This window comes from Dermacentor variabilis, chromosome 5 (assembly GCF_050947875.1).
Source record: "Dermacentor variabilis isolate Ectoservices chromosome 5, ASM5094787v1, whole genome shotgun sequence".
Taxonomy (NCBI): Eukaryota; Metazoa; Arthropoda; class Arachnida; order Ixodida; family Ixodidae; genus Dermacentor; species Dermacentor variabilis.
In genome coordinates this window covers 78,253,645-78,271,855 of record NC_134572.1, presented here as the reverse complement: position 1 = coordinate 78,271,855, position 18,211 = coordinate 78,253,645, and the positions used below count along the sequence as shown (strand labels likewise).

Sequence of the window (18,211 nt, the reverse complement as noted above, 5' to 3'; positions counted from 1 at the left end):
TAAGTCCGTATTATTATCTTTTTGCCAACGTCCAGAGGACTGGCCGAATCGATTCATCGCACTTTCTTGCACGACAGAAACGTGCGATTTCAGAGGCGCCCGAACTCCCCCTTGTTCGAGATTTCTCAAATACCACTTGCAACTAGATTCCAAATAATGCCGAGAGCAGAACCTCTTCGACTGTGCTCGATTCGTTTCTGTGTTCTTTTACTACAAATCACTCCGCAGGAAGCCTTTTCATCTGGCTCGAGGATATGCTGAACGATGTCAAATGCAGTGAATGAGCAGTTACTCAATGAACGATGATCACAGGGTCGCGCAGCCCTACAGGGAAATGTTCGTTTTGCACAGGGTGCAACTGACGAAGCATTGGGGAAGAAAGGTGCAGTTGTCTTCATCCCCCTTGACTTGCAGGGAAACTGCACCGGCGCCACCGCCACTGGCGATATGCTTTCGTTCTCGGTAGTTTTGCGCAAGCAAAGTGGGACAATTTCAGGGTACAGATCGTTCCCATAGAAAAACGTGAAAATAGTCACTGCCAAGATAGTGAGAAAAGGAAAAAAGAAGAATGAGAAAAAAGAAGACATTTTCGTAGACCGAATTTTGTTTGCCTGATAAAGATTTCATAACGCGCAATGCTTCAAAGCCGACATTTCGACATTTCGACATACCTCCAAATTGATCTAATCCAATCTTAATTTAGTTCTGTTGCAACGAAACTTCATTCCAGCTTTCTTATTATTCTGACGGTCAGTCACCTTTTAGCCTAAGCCGGATCGTAAAGTAAGTAGGCTGATAGTTACAATCAAGTGAAAAGGGTCGCGATATGTCTACCGCCCCAGAAGGCACAATATGGTGGCTCATTTTCTGTATAGAAATTGAGCTGCCGTTAAAGCCCGGCATCTTTAGTGGAAGATGTTTACGCTAGCGTGTAAAGGAAGAAGTTCGCCCCTTATTGCGTCGTGAAGCCCTATGCGTGCCTGAATACCTTGCACTGCGTTTCTTATTGCGCGACACATTACTGTATACAGCGCGGTCACGTGCAGGGAATTTAGGGTTGCAGATCGACCTTGGGGGGCTCAATTGGCCTCACCAGGCCGCAACTACGTCACAATATAGGTTGCACGGCGCCCAAGATGCACGCTTCAGAAGATTCCTGCTGAATGTGAACTGTAAGCTGTGCACACCTTCAGTTCAGCGCAACCAGCTCTGGCGATTTGTACGAAATATTCTCAAGTTTCGCTATCAGTTTTTTTTTCATAATTACGAATATCAAATAAAAGCCAACGTGATTGGGCAAAATAAAGTTAAAATAAAACATAAAAGTCAACCTGACATTGTCCGCGTGTTTCTCCAATGTTGCATTTTGTTTTACTTAGTCCCGATTATAATACATCACCGATTTGCTCAGGTTTAAAGTATGCCTTATTCAACAAGTTGCTCTCGTTGCTCTAACCGATCAACTAAAACTAGCTATCGATGAAGGGAATTATGCAGCGTCAGTGTTTGTAGATTTAAGCAAAGCGTTTGAGAAAATAAATCACCGCATCTTATTTCGTAAGCTTGAATCATTGGGAATCATCGGCCCAGCGCTCTTGTTACTACAAAATTACTTAACAGACAGAATGCAAGTAGTAACCATTTCAGCCGTTCATTCTAAAACCATGTTCACTAATATTGGTGTGCCCCAGGGTTCCATACTGGGTCCGCTTTTGTTTTTATTATACGTGAATGATCTGCCTAACTGCCTGTCCTTTTCGAAATGTATACTTTATGCAGATGATACTACTATTATTAATTCCAATAAATGTATTACAACCTTAGTATCTAACCTTAATAGCGACTTACACAGCCTGATGGAGTGGTGCCAAACTAAGCAGCTACAGATAAACCCGTCTAAAACAAAATTTGTTGTATTCACTTCCCACCAACGAACACTTCACTCCATTCCTCCTATCTTATTAGGCGGAAGTCCTATCCCTGCAAGTTTTTCATGCAATTATCTTGGCATAGAAGTAGACAAACATCTTAAATTTACCGAACACATAACCAAACTAAAACAGAAGATTACCTACGGGATTAGGGTACTTCTAAAAGCACGAAACATATTTGACCATCAAATATTACTATCATTATACTTTTCATTTATTCATTCCTACATTATTTACTGCGTTACTTGCTGGGGAAACACTTACGTAACCCATTTAAACTCATTGCAAATTCTACAGAATCAGGCTATTAGGATAATTACATTTAGCCCATATAATAACAACGCCTCATATCTTTTACGAACTAATCACATTCTTACAGTCACACAACTCGTTAAATATAATCTAGGTACCTTTTTGTTCCGCCAAATCAATTACACACGATGTGATAGCTTGTTACCACAGTCTTCTCTATTAAATACTAATAGTACTAGGTTTGCAATAAATAGGAACTTCATTTTACCTAAAATCCATACTAATTATGGCAAACAGAGCGTTCATTTTTCATCCATCGCATTTTGGAACACACTACCAGTTTACATAAAAACACTTAAAATTCACGAATTCAAGAAACAACTAAAAGATTACATTATGTCGAATACTGATGCCTAGTCCATACTCATAACCATTCTTTCAGGGTCCCTTCATTTCATTTTCATTGCCATACCGTTAGGTTTCTGTTTTTGCATCACATATACATTCGAGTTAACAAATTCTACTGTGTTCGTCACGTCATCTACGCAGTTACTTCATCAGTTGTCAACGAGATTGTGTTACTGAGCTTTTTTTCATGACATTTATGCATATGTAATTCTTCAATCATGGTATTTATACTAAAACCTGTAATTTTTTAACCATTTGTTGAAAACTGCTGTACTTTTGTTTTATTACGTTTACTTTGTAAAGGAGGTCCCATTGCAGTCTTTGACTCCGGGACCTCCTCCTGAATATTAACAACTTGTAATCATTCTAATGATCTCAATAAAAACCGATTCTGATTCTGATTCTGATTCTGATTCAAGCCGTGTGCTCCCCCACACTGAAATCAGGGGATGTTGTAAAGAGACTTGATCAATCAATAAAGTGGGAACCTGACAACCATGCTGACGTGCATGACACACTTGTGCTTGGCAGTCACCTTCTCTACAAGCTGCAGAACCATGGCGTCATAAAGAAGCGGTGGCGCTGTCATCAATTTCGATACACCAAAAAATGATATTAAGACATGCTCACCTGGTTTGAGTCTTCCCGAGTGTGCGATGATGTCTGAGGCAGATTTACCAAAGCTAGTTGTATGAAGATTACCTTTGAAAGTGGCCAATAGCGCTGACAATGCGAAGCGTTAATTAATGCAAGCCCTGTGTATACTGGCGCCAATGCACCTCCAGAACTGTCTGTTTGCAAGGCCTGACATTAGTTACAATCGCATGCATCACGCACTACTTTGACTTTTGCATTGTTCTCGTCAAACCTTCTTTACTATTTCAGAATTTGCCGCAGTATTCGAAGCTGGTAGTAGTGCATGTAGAAAACTGCCGGACTGATCTTGGAGACTCAAACGCCGTGTGGGTTGCAAATACCTGGTGTTTGAAGTGCTGCCTTCGTTGGACTTAAAGTTGGCAGCTAGTCTATTGCGATCAATCTGTACGTATCCGGTACATTCTGCTCAAAGCCCGTCAGATGCGCTTCATCCACCGCAATAAGGACAGGACGAAATGTTGGGTATCAGGTAAGAAAAACGGAAATCTGTTCCTTTAATGTCATGAAGGCGTGAGATGTACATAGTATTGGTAGTAGTAGAATGTATCACTGAATCTTCGCGATGGTGCAAAAGGAGCCATATCAAAAATGGGAGGAAACTCTCGGTAACTAACATAAAGTAGGCTCTGGAACAAAGAACTCGCCATTTTTAATGGAGGTGCACGGTTTCGCAGCGGACGCAATACACTGCAGAGAGGCACATCTTTACACACGCAACAAAACTTAGGCTGGCAACCATACAGACAGTGTAAAAAGTACTGAAGAACGACGGCAACGTCTAGGGTGTTTATGAAGGCGTTAGGCATGCAGAAAGGCTCGTTTTTGACCTCAGCATTACAAGCGGGCTCTCATTTCACCATAAGTTTCGTGCGCCCATAAAAGAACTGAATATATGCAAGTAAATTGATGAAAATAAATAATATTGTGCCAGATTTAGATATCAATGAGCCACATTTTACGAAAGAAAAAAAAAACATTCAGTAAAACATGAGTGAATGACGTCGCCTTGTGGTTGACTTCTCGTCAGTACAGGCTATAGCAGTTGCTTGTACCTTATCAACTCTGCGACTGCATGAATTTAACAATAAATCTATCGATACTCCGTATCAAGGGGCTTCGCTGATGCAATTTGTGAAAGCAATGTCGCAATGTTAAAAAAATAACAAATAACACTCACTTTCCTATAGGACAATTAAGAAACTTTCTGCTGGAAGGACATAAGCTTTTTTGCATGCCTAAATAGGCTACTGTACATAATACATTTTCCGCTTCAGGCATGTCAATGGGTGGTCACGAGTAATGCGTCTTTATACAAAAATTGTTCTGTGACATTCAATTGGCCACATAAAGCCTTCAACAACGCGTTTGTAGGCGGCCTAAAGAATCTCACTCCAATTTTTTTTAATGGGAAATTCACTCATCTTTCGTTACATTTTAACGCTGGCATGTGGTACGCATAACGGGGAGGGGGGGGGGGTGAAAACGGTGTGGTTTGGTTAATGAACCTCGTTTGCTGTCACAATGATGCCATGAAAAAACGCGAACCAAGCAACTTGGTGGAAGAAAACTGCTTATGTAATGACAGGACTTATCGGCAGGCTGTGTATTTGAAACATGATTCTGGCATCCTTGCGTGGGCACTGTAAGGGTTACCTAACACGGCAGCGAAATGGCGTTGTCCTGGCATTCATGTAGTAAGGGCTAGAGTTTGTATTTGGTTCTATCGCTTGTTGTGCGGCATATCATAGTGCGTTGAAAACGACATACCATTGTCGCAGGAGCGGCGCAGTCTATGTTCTCAAAAGGACATCCTTCTTTCCAAAGAGTAATGCTTCCTCAGTGATAGGAGACATCAGTGTAGCTGTGCTCTCGAAGCTATTACATTGTCTTCGTAGAAAGGAGTCTGCAAGGTTGGTCAGTACACGTATTGAAGCTACGTTCGAGAACGGTTATTTCATTTTGCACATTTACCTTGAATGAACACCTTGCCTCCTTAGCCAACCTGGCAATAAGAAACCGTGGCTCATGCTTTGAAAAACAAAAGAAGCTGCCCTGCTGCATGGTCTTTCTGCAGTGCATTTAGAACACAGAATGGCAGCGACACATTTGCACATTGCCCCTTAGTATAAGCAAAAAAAGTTTAAGCTTTGAAAAGCTGGCTCAAGTTCATTATGCTTCTGTGTCAAATTCAGTCAATGTTTACACTTTAACGTAGGGCGTTTGGAACGCATTGCGATGATGAACAAGATAAGCTGCCTGAGAGTGCTCAAGCCAAATAACGTAATATTTCACAAAGGTTTCCGATAGCGTTGGTTTAGGCCTTAGCCTCATCTCGGCTATTCCTCCCCATGACAGTACGGCGTCCAAGTGGCGTTTGGTTATTGAATGTTTTTGTGTTATGCAAAGCCAAGCGCAGCAAGCTTTATTACATAAATTTAAAATGTCTGAAAGAGAGCTCTCTGAAGGGTTATTAAGATTATATTTACTGGTACAATACGAGTCATTTTGAGCACCCTGCGGAAATAAAGACTACACCCACAAAAATCATTAAAACTTATCAAATGATCATGAAAAATAAATATTACAGAACATCACTTCGCCCGTGGGAAGCTTTTCTGGGCAAATGAGCATCGCTAACCTATGTTAAGGGCATGAGAGAGAGAGTGTGTGTGTGAGGATGCAAAAGGACTTAGTATTTACAATAATTTGTCCTCGGGTATTTACATGAAGCATTAAAATAAAAGTGACCTATACGCGGACCTTTCGTATATATATATATATATATATATATATATATATATATATATATATATATATATATATATATATATATATATATATATATATATATATATATATATATATACGCTCCACATAAGAAAATGATTTCTATTTCCTACGGTGCAAAAATCGGAAGTGCTAGAAAGAACTAACGCGCGATTGCTCTTTTCTGTATACGAGCAGATATAAACGAAGTTTCTGTGTCATATTCTAAAGATACTCGGCATTAAAAATTTACTAAGGCTTTGCATTGAAAGGTTAAGCGGTTCTCTGTCACTACCCCACCTGCACTCGTTGTTTTGGAAAATCATACCCAAAATATTCGTGAACCAGTTATGTCATTATTACTGCGTTTGGGTTGGTGAAACACTTCTAAAGAACATGGATTCCATGGTCCAGTTCACGTAACGAAATGAAGGTTTCTAGCAAAACATCGCTGCCGCACTCTAAATTGGCGAAGTATTTTCTCAGTGATTATATCCATTATCCATTGTATTTTATTTCTGTCAAAATAAACATTCATTCATTCATTCATGTTTGAGCTCTGGCATTGGAACCGGCTCACAAATCCATCGGTGGCATTAGCTGGAGCTCTGCGGTTGCGATTGCCCAGTTGCGTAGCTCTTCAACTAGATTGACTTTGGGAGTTCACAATCATATGAATTGACATTGGCTTATGGCACGTACCCTGCGCCTTTTACAAGCAGCCGCGTGGTAAGCATTTACGAAAAGCCTCGATTCGCACCTTCATTTTGTCTGCGCTGAATTTGAGGCCGTCCGATAGGAAATTAGTAACTTGTAAGCATCCGACCAATCCAAGTTGGATTTCGGAGAGCGATGGCAACACTACGCCACAAAACGCTGCGCTACGAAACCGAGTGGTGTTGAAAACGCTGGGAGGTGGTGAGTTAGCGTGTGTAGCTTACGTTGTAGCGGGCTACTTCACGACCAAAGAACCAAAATCACGCAAGCGTCTGCCGCAACCGCCTTGCTAGTTTTATTGTGGACCAGTTTAGCACGCTGCTTGAAGTAGTGATCAACGAGCCACGGTGTCCTGCAAATATTTTCTTACTGGCCTAGAAGCAGTGACTCCTGATTGCTGAATGCTGGATGCAACGCAATGCTTAAACTCTATCCATGTCATAAGGCAGTACTTCTTTATGATCAGAAATGTTATGGCCCCACTAACTATACTCGTTATCAACATCATCAGTGACGACAGCCTTCATTCCAAGTGTCCGGACGTAACACTATTGTGTCACTTTTCTGTTTCATAATGGTCTGTGAGAGCACGACTACAAGGCATGCTTGCATTGCCTCGAGTGCTTGGATGCTTGAATGCTTGCTTTGAGCGAGAGTATTCGATGCATGTTAGCATTAGGCTGAATAACTGAGACCTAGAAAGGAAGAAAATATTGAAGTGCGTTAAGATGAGTTATTAGCTGCATCGAGTGCTTTGCTTGATCGGTATAAACCGTAAACTTTTAATTCTTCTTGAAAGCAAAAGTATTTATTCTTAGCGTTCCGTACAGTGGACTTCTATCTCGCCTAATTTTCATAGGCCATTACTTCATTTCATTTCATATGTCGCACTTTCATAATCTTCCCAGATAAGATGTGCAATAAGATGTGCGAAACATTGAGCGAAAGGCGCTTGCTCTGTTTCCTGGGGCCTTTATTTCGTCGTGCCGAATCACCAACAGCCACCTGCAATGAACGAGTGACAAAATCCCCAAAGCTCAGCATTTTAACCTCTGTTTTGCGGTATTATTTCTTCTCCTGGTCGCGCAAGGTTGTCTCTGAGATGCAGTGGATTAGCCTATATAAGTACTTAACACTGCCATTTCAGATAAAGAAAAAGGGTAATTAACGTAAAATTTCAGAGAAATAGAACTACAGACTGCAGCAACATTTTGCAGTCAAGGGAAAATTGGCGAGTAGTGCGAAAAGCAAGTGCATGGCCGGCTTCGCTCGGGAAGTGTTCACTTGCGGCTTTCACACCATACTTTTGGTTCTCCCCTTGACCGGCGAGCAATGGGGCACGTAAGGAGTCGATCGGTGCGCCGCACGCGTGGCACACCATCGTTAAGCTCAATGAGCCGGATAGACCAGGATGTGTGTTTCGGTCGATGAAAGGCGACCTTCGAATACTCCTCTCAAAGAAATTGTGCCCAAAAGGACGCACCGACAGTGGTATACGGGCACCGCTAGCATTCACTATACGCCAAACTACGCATTCAACTCGAGCCCCGGCTGTTGGACGAATGCTCGTGCATTGATGACGGTGCATGAAGTTGCCTGTGCGTGCTTGCGGTGCACTTTAAGTTGGAGGAACGCCTTGCATTGTCTGATACTGTTAGTACTCGCCTAACGTAACCGTGTCATATCGTGCCAAGAAGAAAACAATGACGAGCTCGTAAAGCGTTCTAAGAAATTAATGGTCCAGTACATAACATTGTGACTATTTTTGAGGTACTTCCGTAATATGCGGGCAATTACTGTAAATTTTACTGTAACTGTAAATTTTGGGAAGTAGCACAAAAAATTAATTTGTTTAAAGAACAAAAGAAGCCCGTGATGCTAGAACGTTGATGGTAGGAGTACATTGGCCACAACAGCAAAATATATCTATTAATGCCGTATTTATTTTACTAAATACGAAATAAAGAAATGAATATGAGCAGAATTTAATGAACCAAGCTGGCAGGCCTAGGTTTCTATAAGAGAACGCAGGAACCAGAAAGAGGTCCTCCTAATGAAATGATGACCAGACTGCTTAAGAAAATCAACTTGGTTCAATCATTTCTTTTCCGGGCAGGTTCACTTTCATTTGTCGGTACAAGAACTTCATAGTTTGTTTCATTAACCTTCCCTGTATCCTGACTGACATATAGCGAGTGATGGGGGGCAATAAAACTTAAATACAGCCTCATAACTCTTGCTTAGTAGATCGTTGTGCGTGTAGTGAATAAACTGCGATGAGTTCGGTGTAATCATCGAATGACACAGGATGCCCACAGGAAGTTCACGAAAACATTCAGGAATTTATGTGGGACGGTCACATCGTAGCTAAAGTCCTCACGATTATTCGAAATAAGAAACTGGTTTCTATCTAACCTGTGTTTGTGGATATGTATTTTCGAGTGAAACAGTTGAGAGAAGTAAACAGCAGGCGACTCTGCCGTGGCTTTTCGCTGGCCCAAAGCGCCAGTTTCTGTGTCACAATAAACACAATGTCACACGTGTGACGCTTTTGTTCTGTATGATAATTGCTTCATAATTTTCACCGTTCCCTGAAGTGTTCGTCGTTTCATGCTAGCGTTTAGAAAGGCTTTGCAGTAGGAAGTAAACACTGAAATTTTTTAATTCAAGAGGGCTTGGCATTTCTGTGCCCAACGTTTAAAGAAGGCCAAGGGAATACTTCGCACTGTATATAATCACTAACTCAATATGAAAACTGCGAGTAAGGCAATCATTTCCACTAATGCCTTCAGTAAGACTAAATAAGATTATAAAAAGATGGGATTTACAAAACACTGAATATGGCTGGGGTAGCCTCGATGCCTACAGGTACGTAAACACACTGGAATTTTACGAAGCTGTATGGATCCTTTGTGGCGACGAGAAGAAAAATGTTGATTTTTCCCCCAATCAGTCTCAGTTGCTGTTTCAACATTTCAAAATCCACTTGTTTCCAGTTGACGGTCCGGATATTGACTGTCACTATGTGTCCCATTTGTCACCGAGGAAGCAAATCATAATGGTGTATTGCATCAAGTTTTGATTGAGATGCATTTCTCAAACTTTTGGATGAAATATAACGTTGTTTCTTGCACTTGGGTAGATAACAATTTTCTGCAATATATTGCTAAACATTAACATTCAGTTTGAACGAAACAGCCAAGGAAAACATTTGTACGTGCAAAGGCAACAGAACATGCACAAGCTAACGAGTAACGTTTTTCAACTTGCAAGTTGCAATGTTTGCAGGAAAGGAATGGAATATGTATCGCTGGTGGCTAAAATGTACAACGTGGCGTGAAAAGATCCGCGAGGACACGCGTTACGCCACAAACACGAGCGACGCTCATTTTGGATTTTCCGGGTGAATCTCGCTTAGCAAGTCTTCCGCAGAAGAGAAGTGCAACCGGTCTTATAGCGCTTTCACAATTAATCGATTGAATAGCACATTGGCTGGGCAACTTACAAATCTGTTTAAGAATTGCACGTCATGATAAGTGAAAGAGAAGAAAGTGGGTAATTGTCGGTTGCAATCAACCTGGTAGCTTAGTCGCTATGACATTGTGTTGCTGAGCTCGAGGATGCGGGTTCAATCCCGACCGCGACGGCCGCATTTCGATGAGGGCGGAATGCAAAAACTACGTACTAATGTATGCTAATATGCAAAAACGTGTACTAATGTTAAGATGCACGTTTAAACACCCCAGGTGGCGTGAACTAATCAGTAGTCCTCCGATACGGCGTGTCTCGCAAACAGATCTTGGTTTTGGCACGCATAAATACAGAATTTTGTTAAAATTTGTTATTTGGGGTAATGTCGCCATAGGGACGGTGAGATAAAGCCCTCAATTCTGTGGCATTGTTAACAACATTGTTGAGCTCACGTAATTATTCTTCGTAGCGTTTAACTTCCGAGTGTTTGTGAAAATGTAAGAGCCTTTAAAAACATGCATGTTAGTTTTTTCTTATAAACCTAGCAAGATGATACACCGTCGCCTTTGCGCAAAGAAAGCAATCCTGCATGTTTAACGGGTTCACAATATTTGAGTTGAAAGGGCGTGCTGCAACATCTTCATAACGATGGTACCGACAATTACCTTGCGAATACGCGAATTCGACAAACGGAAACGCCTAGTTTTAAATATTTTTGCTACCCATAATCTTAGTTTCTTAATTTTTTTTGCATTATCACCTAAAGGTATTTGAAGCTGAATGAACGATCACTGGCCTATTACTTTGAAAAAGTACTGCTTCCCTCTTTATATGTCATTTGTGATAAACAGGTGATATACATTGTGTCTATAAGTTACAATTCAACAGGATACTGATTTCATTACAGACTGGTAATGCTTGTTTTATGCCTATCAGTAGAGAGAATACAAGGCTTTATGCGCCATTTAATGTGCTCGTCGATGTATTGCGACAACAAGAGAAGAAATGTGAATTCCTTGGACTTACGTTTTAAATAATGCACCGAAAAAAGAATTGCTACAAGAGATGCGCGGTTTCTATTTTCTAAATAAGACAAGTATTGGGCGAGCTATGTTTTCATTGCTGTTTGCCAGTTTCCTCTTCTGCATTATCAACATGACCTATGAATGGACATGGTGACAGATGTGAATAGTCGTTTCACCCTCGTGAATGTCAAGTTACATAAAGGAATCCACCAAGCAAGATCTTCACGATCAACCCAACATGCGAAGCGGTACTAGTAGTTAATGTGAATTACAACGTTACGAAAGGGGCTAATAAATAACGTGATTGAATAACTGAGTCCAGTAACACTGTCAATATTGGAACAGGAGCTACGCGTCTCGGATTAATGTCATTGAATGCTACGACATCCATAAATATTGCCAAAGATTTAATTTGATTTTTTTTTCAAATTCTAAACGTTATTTCAGACTTGTCCGTATCTTTTAGGCAACTGTGATTAATCTGAATTAGAACCGCTTGATAATCAACCGTATATTTAAATCTTTTTTCGGATGCGAAATAAATTATAGATAAGATTTGCTGAGCAACACGTATGTCTGTAGACAAGTTAAAGGCTCAATCTGTATCTGGTTGCTAGGTTAACGTTGCGTATGGCTCGGTGAGCGTTTTTGAATTTACCAGCTTCGGATTTCACCGTTTCTCGCCTTTAGAAGCCCTAACACTGTTTGTTAGAACAACCGTTAAGGCAGACACCATTAAACATTTACTTGCGCTGCCGGTATCCTATATGGAAGGTGAAGTCGCGATAGGCGGTAACTGTCATTCAATCTGACAATGGCACAGAGATGTTTCGAGTTTGCATTAAGCAATATGGACTTCTTGATGCGATGGAAAGTAGAGCCTACTGGCTGGCAGCGGGAATTCAATAAATGAGTGATTAAAAGCGTGTAGAGTTTGAAAGAACGCGCGCGCACACACACACACACGTGGGTGGCCCCTGACGACACCTTTTTCGGCGAAGCAGGACGAGTGAGCCGCTAGCTGTTACATAATAGCGCGTGGCCGGAAATGCTCAATTAAGCTTAGTCGAGCACGCGAATAACGGCACGTATGTGCACCCGCGCGCACGTGGTCGAGTGGGCGAAAGCGCCTTATCGGCATCGTATGCAGACGCGAATGCTGGCGATAACTGCGACGTGCTTACGGCTTTATTTTTAGCAGTTGTTCTGCACTCACTATTCACTGTAGCAAAGGAATCTATTTTTAACGTATCCACGTTATCTCACGAGGAAACCGCACACTTTAGCGTTACATGAAGTTTGCGTCAGTCTGCTGGCTGTAGGATTCCCCATAATGTGACGTGATTCCTGGCATGCATTCCTGAAAGTGCAAATCATTGATACTATAACACTGAACCGGTAAACAGCTTAAAAAAGAAAAGTATAACTTTGATACTTTGTCTTTTTATATGCAGACCCTCCACCATGGGATAATAATGGACGTTAGTCCAACGTCTTCCCTTCTCCTTTTTAACTTATCTTTTCTTTCCAGGACAAAACAGCGTTTCTCTTCGTCTTACCACGTGAATTGGGTAGGTCATCAGAAACAAACACACAAACAAACAAACATACAAAAATTTACACAGGCAGTCGCCTACGAGGACAGGCTTGTCCAAAGGCAAACAAGTATCGCTCGATTGCGCAATAACATAAGCCAAGCAACGTTATCTCGGTCCAGTTTTAGAAACTGGACAACCACCGGAAACCAGACAACAGCGCTTTCTGCTGTCAGTATAGAACACAGGGGTTTTTCGGGGCACCACGGTAAGGTGGGGGTCCTGCACGGCTTCTGCTGCTGGAAGCCATCTCCACTCCAACAATTTCCGCATAACATCGTCGGCCCGAGCAATGCCGCACGAAATGCGCGTGCGTGAGGCGCACTATGGCGTTTTTCGGCTGAGATGAAAGCACCGCGTTTTGGTGGGTGGAACAGAAGATACGAAGCGGGAGTTGGGTGGCTCTGTACTGGGCGTTCATCTGGGGCGACGCAAGGCTGGCTGCTGCTGCTGCTGCTGTTGCTGCTGCTGCTGCTGCTGCTGTTGCTGTTGCTGCTGCAGCTGCTGTTGCTGCTCAGCCAGCCACGTTGGGGGGCGGGCTCACGCTTGCGCCGGCGGTGACGGCGACCGTCCCCGATTCACGATCACCTTGGGAGAGCCGTTCTGGAGCGACTCTGCAGCTCTGGCAATCAGTGTGTGGCCGCCATCCTGCGTGCGAAAAAAATAATAAACAGCGAAATTTTTTGTAGGTGTGCAGCACGAGGAGCGTCAGCTGAGAGCGAACATTTTAAAGACCCACGTAGATCTCATGATGCAATATTTAGCCGATGCTGGACAAAGAGGGAGAGAGAAAGAGGTCGCTTACTGCCCTCACGTGGTTAAAGTGCGTAACGGAAATGTTAATTCAAGAAGAGGGCCAAGTTGCTGTAGTGGAACCTCTCATACTACGCGTTTCATTGAATGTAAGTGTTTACAGACGGATACAAAAGAATAGCAAGTATTCACAAGGATCATGCATGTCGTTCACGAGCGAAAAGAAGGGGAACGGAGGGGATCAGTTTTTCTAAGTCGCAACCACATGAAGCGAACGAACAATGTGGGTAACGAAGAAAAGCATAGGAGAAACAACTGTGACTTTAATTGGAATCTAGAAATATCAAAGACAGGTAAGCGAAGGTGGACTAAAAATAAGAAAGACAGCAGGTTTGTGAGACCTTGCTGAATCATAACCCAATTTTCAGCGAAGCGGTTTTTCTTGAGCAAGTGTATTAAGAATTTCCGTTGCCTGTATTTAAATTATATACTTTAAAACATTGCCTGCATATAACTGGCCCCTTTGAAACCTTGCCTGCATTTAACGTTTCCGAGCATTTCTTAACAAATATATAGAAGAGGGCAGCAATTTATCCCCGCATGTTTTAGTTTTTCCGGGCATTGGCCATAATGTCCCTCCCTCCCCCCTCCTCACCCCTATCTCGCTTAATTTGATCGTGGTTGCGAGTATAGTTCTCCCAGTGCAGCCGGATAAATTATTTGCATACCTAATTCACTGCTAACGAACGCTGTGTTTAGTCAATACATTTTGAACTTCCCGTACATATTACCCATAACGAACCCCTAATTTTAAACAAATAAAAACAAGATGCACGTTGAGTTGACCAAAGACAACGCGGAAGCCTACTACGAGCCTCTTATAAGGCATGAAAATGAGAAATAACGAGGCCTTAGTAATAATTTACAACTCGTCTAATTAGGCGAACAACGTTAATGTTTCCCAACACATTTCGCTTGACATGATCTCCCATTCCCCCTAAATTTAAACTTGCTGTAACGGACAGCTTTCTCGCAACATTGGGAAGCATAGCTGATAACGGCGGCCGTATGACATTGTGAAGTGCTTGCTTAAGAATTTTTTTTTCTTTGCAAAGATTGCATTCTATCAACACGCGTTTAACTTCGCCCCAAACTTGGCATGCCTCTCCCTCCCGTTGCCCCTGTTGCCCTAAATTTGATCTCGATAGAATTTGTAGTTCTTCGAGTGCAACGAGCTAAATTCTTTGCTGCTCGTAAAACACGCTCATTATGCTCCGGAGCACTTGCGTACCTAATTTATTGCAGCGGCCACGATTAACCCATTGAGCTTGAACTTAGCCTACAGATCACCTGTAACGTAGCCCTTCGCCTTCACCAAAGAAAAAAAAATCATGTACCCTGTTTAGTTCACGGAGAACACCCGGGAAACCTCTCGTAACACATCAAAATACCGAAAAATAGTCGAGGGTTCATAAATACTTGCAATTCTCCTTATTAAGTCAGAAACGCTAAAATTGCGCGAACACTGCACCTAAATTGCTCCCAATTTCTACTAAAGATATACTGGGTGTAACGCCGACTTTCTGTGGGGCATTGAGAAAGACAGCTGATAACGGCCGCGTGACACTTTCGAACACTTGATTAAAATTGTTGTTGCTAAAGATGTATTTACTCCACGCGCGTTTAACTTCGTGCACAGATTACCTGTTGTCGTGCCCCCGTTTCCACTAAGTTTGATCTTGGTGAGTTTTGTAATTATGCCAGGGCTACGTTCTAAATTTCTGATCACTTGCAAAACTGAATCATAACTTCCTGGAGCACAAGAACACATACTTTATTACAGAGACGCGGTAATTACCCAAAACATTGTGAACTTTGCTTCCGCCTAACCCATAACGTAGTCCTTATTTTCATTAAATATAAACTTAATATAAGGAAGTGTTCTTTTCGGACACTGGAAACCTAGCGTAAAATGGCCATGCAACGTTATCGAGCAATTGCTAACGATAATTTCTTTTAAAAAAACTCCATTTGACTCGCAAGCATTTAACTGCCCGCAAAAACTTGCCATAGCGTTCGCCGAAATTTTATAGTGGTATTCGTGGTTATGCGAGGCCAACCGGCTAAATTTCGTGCTGCTAGCAAAACACACACATAATGTTCCGGGTCACTTGCACGAGTAGTTTACTTTGCCTATGCATTACCCATAGCTGCCCCTTATTTTTGTTAAATATAAAACCGATATCACGTGAAGCTCCCTCTGTACACCAGAAAATATAGCGTAAGATGTCGATAGTGTGTTTGAGCGCTTAAAAATTATTTAAAGGGGGTTTTACTCGTTGAAGCCATAACTTAATTATGACGCACGTCGTCGCGCGCGAATGCGGATTAATTTTGGCCACCTGGGGTTCTTTAACATGCGCCCAAAGTACGGTACACGTCGTTTCTGCAGATCATCCCCTTCAAATTGCGGCCACCGTGACCGGGAATAATGAACCCCGCGACCTCGTCCTAAGAAGCAGGACGCCATAGGCAACTAAGCCACCGCGGTGGGTGTCTTTCGAGCACTTCCTGAAGGTGTGCTTTGCTAAAGATATATTTGAGCGACACGAATTTAACTTCGCACACAGATCGGCCGTTGCAGCATCCCAATTCTAGTTATATTTTATCTTGGTTTCATCCTTATTTAAGCCAGAGTAGTGGGCAGAATTGTGCGCCGCTCGAACACAGTTATAACACTCTGAAGTGCTGGCGTACATAATTTATTGCAAAGACGGCAACCCACACTCTTAACTTTGCATACGTAACACTCATAACCTACCTCTAATTTCACAAATATAAACAAGGTCACATTTATTCCTCTGAGCATATAGGGACGTACTATGCGAACCTCGAATACCGCATGAAAACAGGGCTCAGTAGAACGCTCAGTAGTTATCTGCAGCTCTTGTAATTGCGCCAAATACTTTACAACTTCGCCACATGCTACACTTATTTCCTTTGTTTACCACAACTTTGAAGTTGCTTTCTTGTATAGTTGCTTTACGACTCTGGAAAACATTGCGGATAAAATCCGTGTCACGCTTTGGAACGCTTGAATGACTAATTTTGTACAAACGCCGTAGTTAATCTGCACGTATTGAACATTTAGTGCTTGCTACTCACAACATACTACCTACACTTCAACAAAATATAACCAACATGCCTCGCATAGTTCCTTCAGGGGACCGGGAAGATGAACTACACGCCTCCTTTATGACGCAGGAATTTGAAGAAGACAAGTATTCCGTAATTTTTTTTCAAATAACCTTATTATACTGCACCCTTCCAACTTTCGATACTCGTCACCTGTAAACTGACGAGTGAAGATTTCAGGTTACATCCATGAAATATGTGCCTTTCTGGTCCTCTCAGGAAAACGAGGAAACTTTGTAAGCGTTTCAATAACGAATCTTAACTGGCCGAAAACGAAGATTTAACATATTTCGTGTAAGACCCAATTACCTCACGCACTTCAAAAATTGTCTGCAAATCGCCTCTTACACCCTCCGCATTTTTTCGAAATATGAACCTCGTAACTGGTCTAGATTTATTCTTTCAGGAGGGGTGTGGGGGGTGGAGGGTGGCAACGTGGAAGCAATAATTCATTAACAGCTTCGGTGTAAAACAACTTGCAACAGACGGGAACCAAGCGCACATCTTACGTTTTACGCGTGCAGGTACTCTACCAATTGAGCTATGGTGGTGGCTGCCTTCCCGTTTGTTTTGTTGGGTATTCGTGTGCATGTCGTACACCTGCCTCTGACAGTGCTAGACAGTGTCACTCGCACTAATGGCTGGCGGCAGATGAAATACCGTTCACATTAGATACCGTTAAATGCCATGACGTGGCCCTCAGCCACCTTCCGCGGCATCCACCCTATCTTGGAAATTTTTTCGCAGATTTGCTAATTATTGTTTTTTTTATCATTTTTCTTATCATTCTGTTATGGTACTCATCGGAATCTATACATGCTCCACTCACTTCCTTGAAAATTTCCTCTGAATACATGCACTTTTTTGTCCCATTCTTGTGTATAATGAAACTATAAAGTGCATTCTGCGCAATGGTTCATACTCGGACTCCTACACGATATGCTCTGCGTACTAGTCTCAGCCATTTGGACGACAGACTGTCCTTGGCAGCAAAAGTTCCGGGACGTTGGTCGAAACAACTGTAGTATGCACAAGGCCAACAAATCTTTGATGTACTTCCAGAAGACAACTGAGCTATATTAGAACCCATGGTAGTGCGTGAACATTATCCTGCGGATGTAGGCGCACTGACTTTGCTTCTTCTCTGCTTTTCTTTCCCCCTTTGTTCTTTCCTCACATGTAGGGTACAAAACCAGGCGCGACCATGATTAATCATCCTGCCTTTTCTTCCTAGTCATTCTTCTCAAACAGTCTTTCTGTGTTCACCAGTTTAATGTGAACGACTCTTAGCGAACAACCATTGGTTGGGAACACCGGCAGTGAATATCTGATGATGTGGCAAAAATATCTGCCCCCTTCCCGCGAGCGTCAAAGTTAAAGGGACCACAAACTTTTCTGTCGCAATGGCAGAAATGACGATGTAGTGATGAATTTTAAGATT

The 18,211-nt window shown here is 42.1% G+C and overlaps 1 protein-coding gene across 1 annotated transcript in view; it reads right to left on the bottom strand.

The window, feature by feature from the left end:
- Window positions 1-6,564: 6,564 nt before the first annotated feature.
- Window positions 6,565-18,211, bottom strand: part of LOC142582837 (uncharacterized) — a 212,826-nt gene continuing 201,179 nt past the window's right edge. Inside the window, exon 7 of the mRNA XM_075692906.1 lies at window positions 6,565-13,470. Within this exon, the coding sequence (XP_075549021.1) occupies window positions 13,363-13,470 (108 nt within the window). The 3' untranslated portion in view covers window positions 6,565-13,362. The remainder of the gene's footprint in view (window positions 13,471-18,211) is intronic.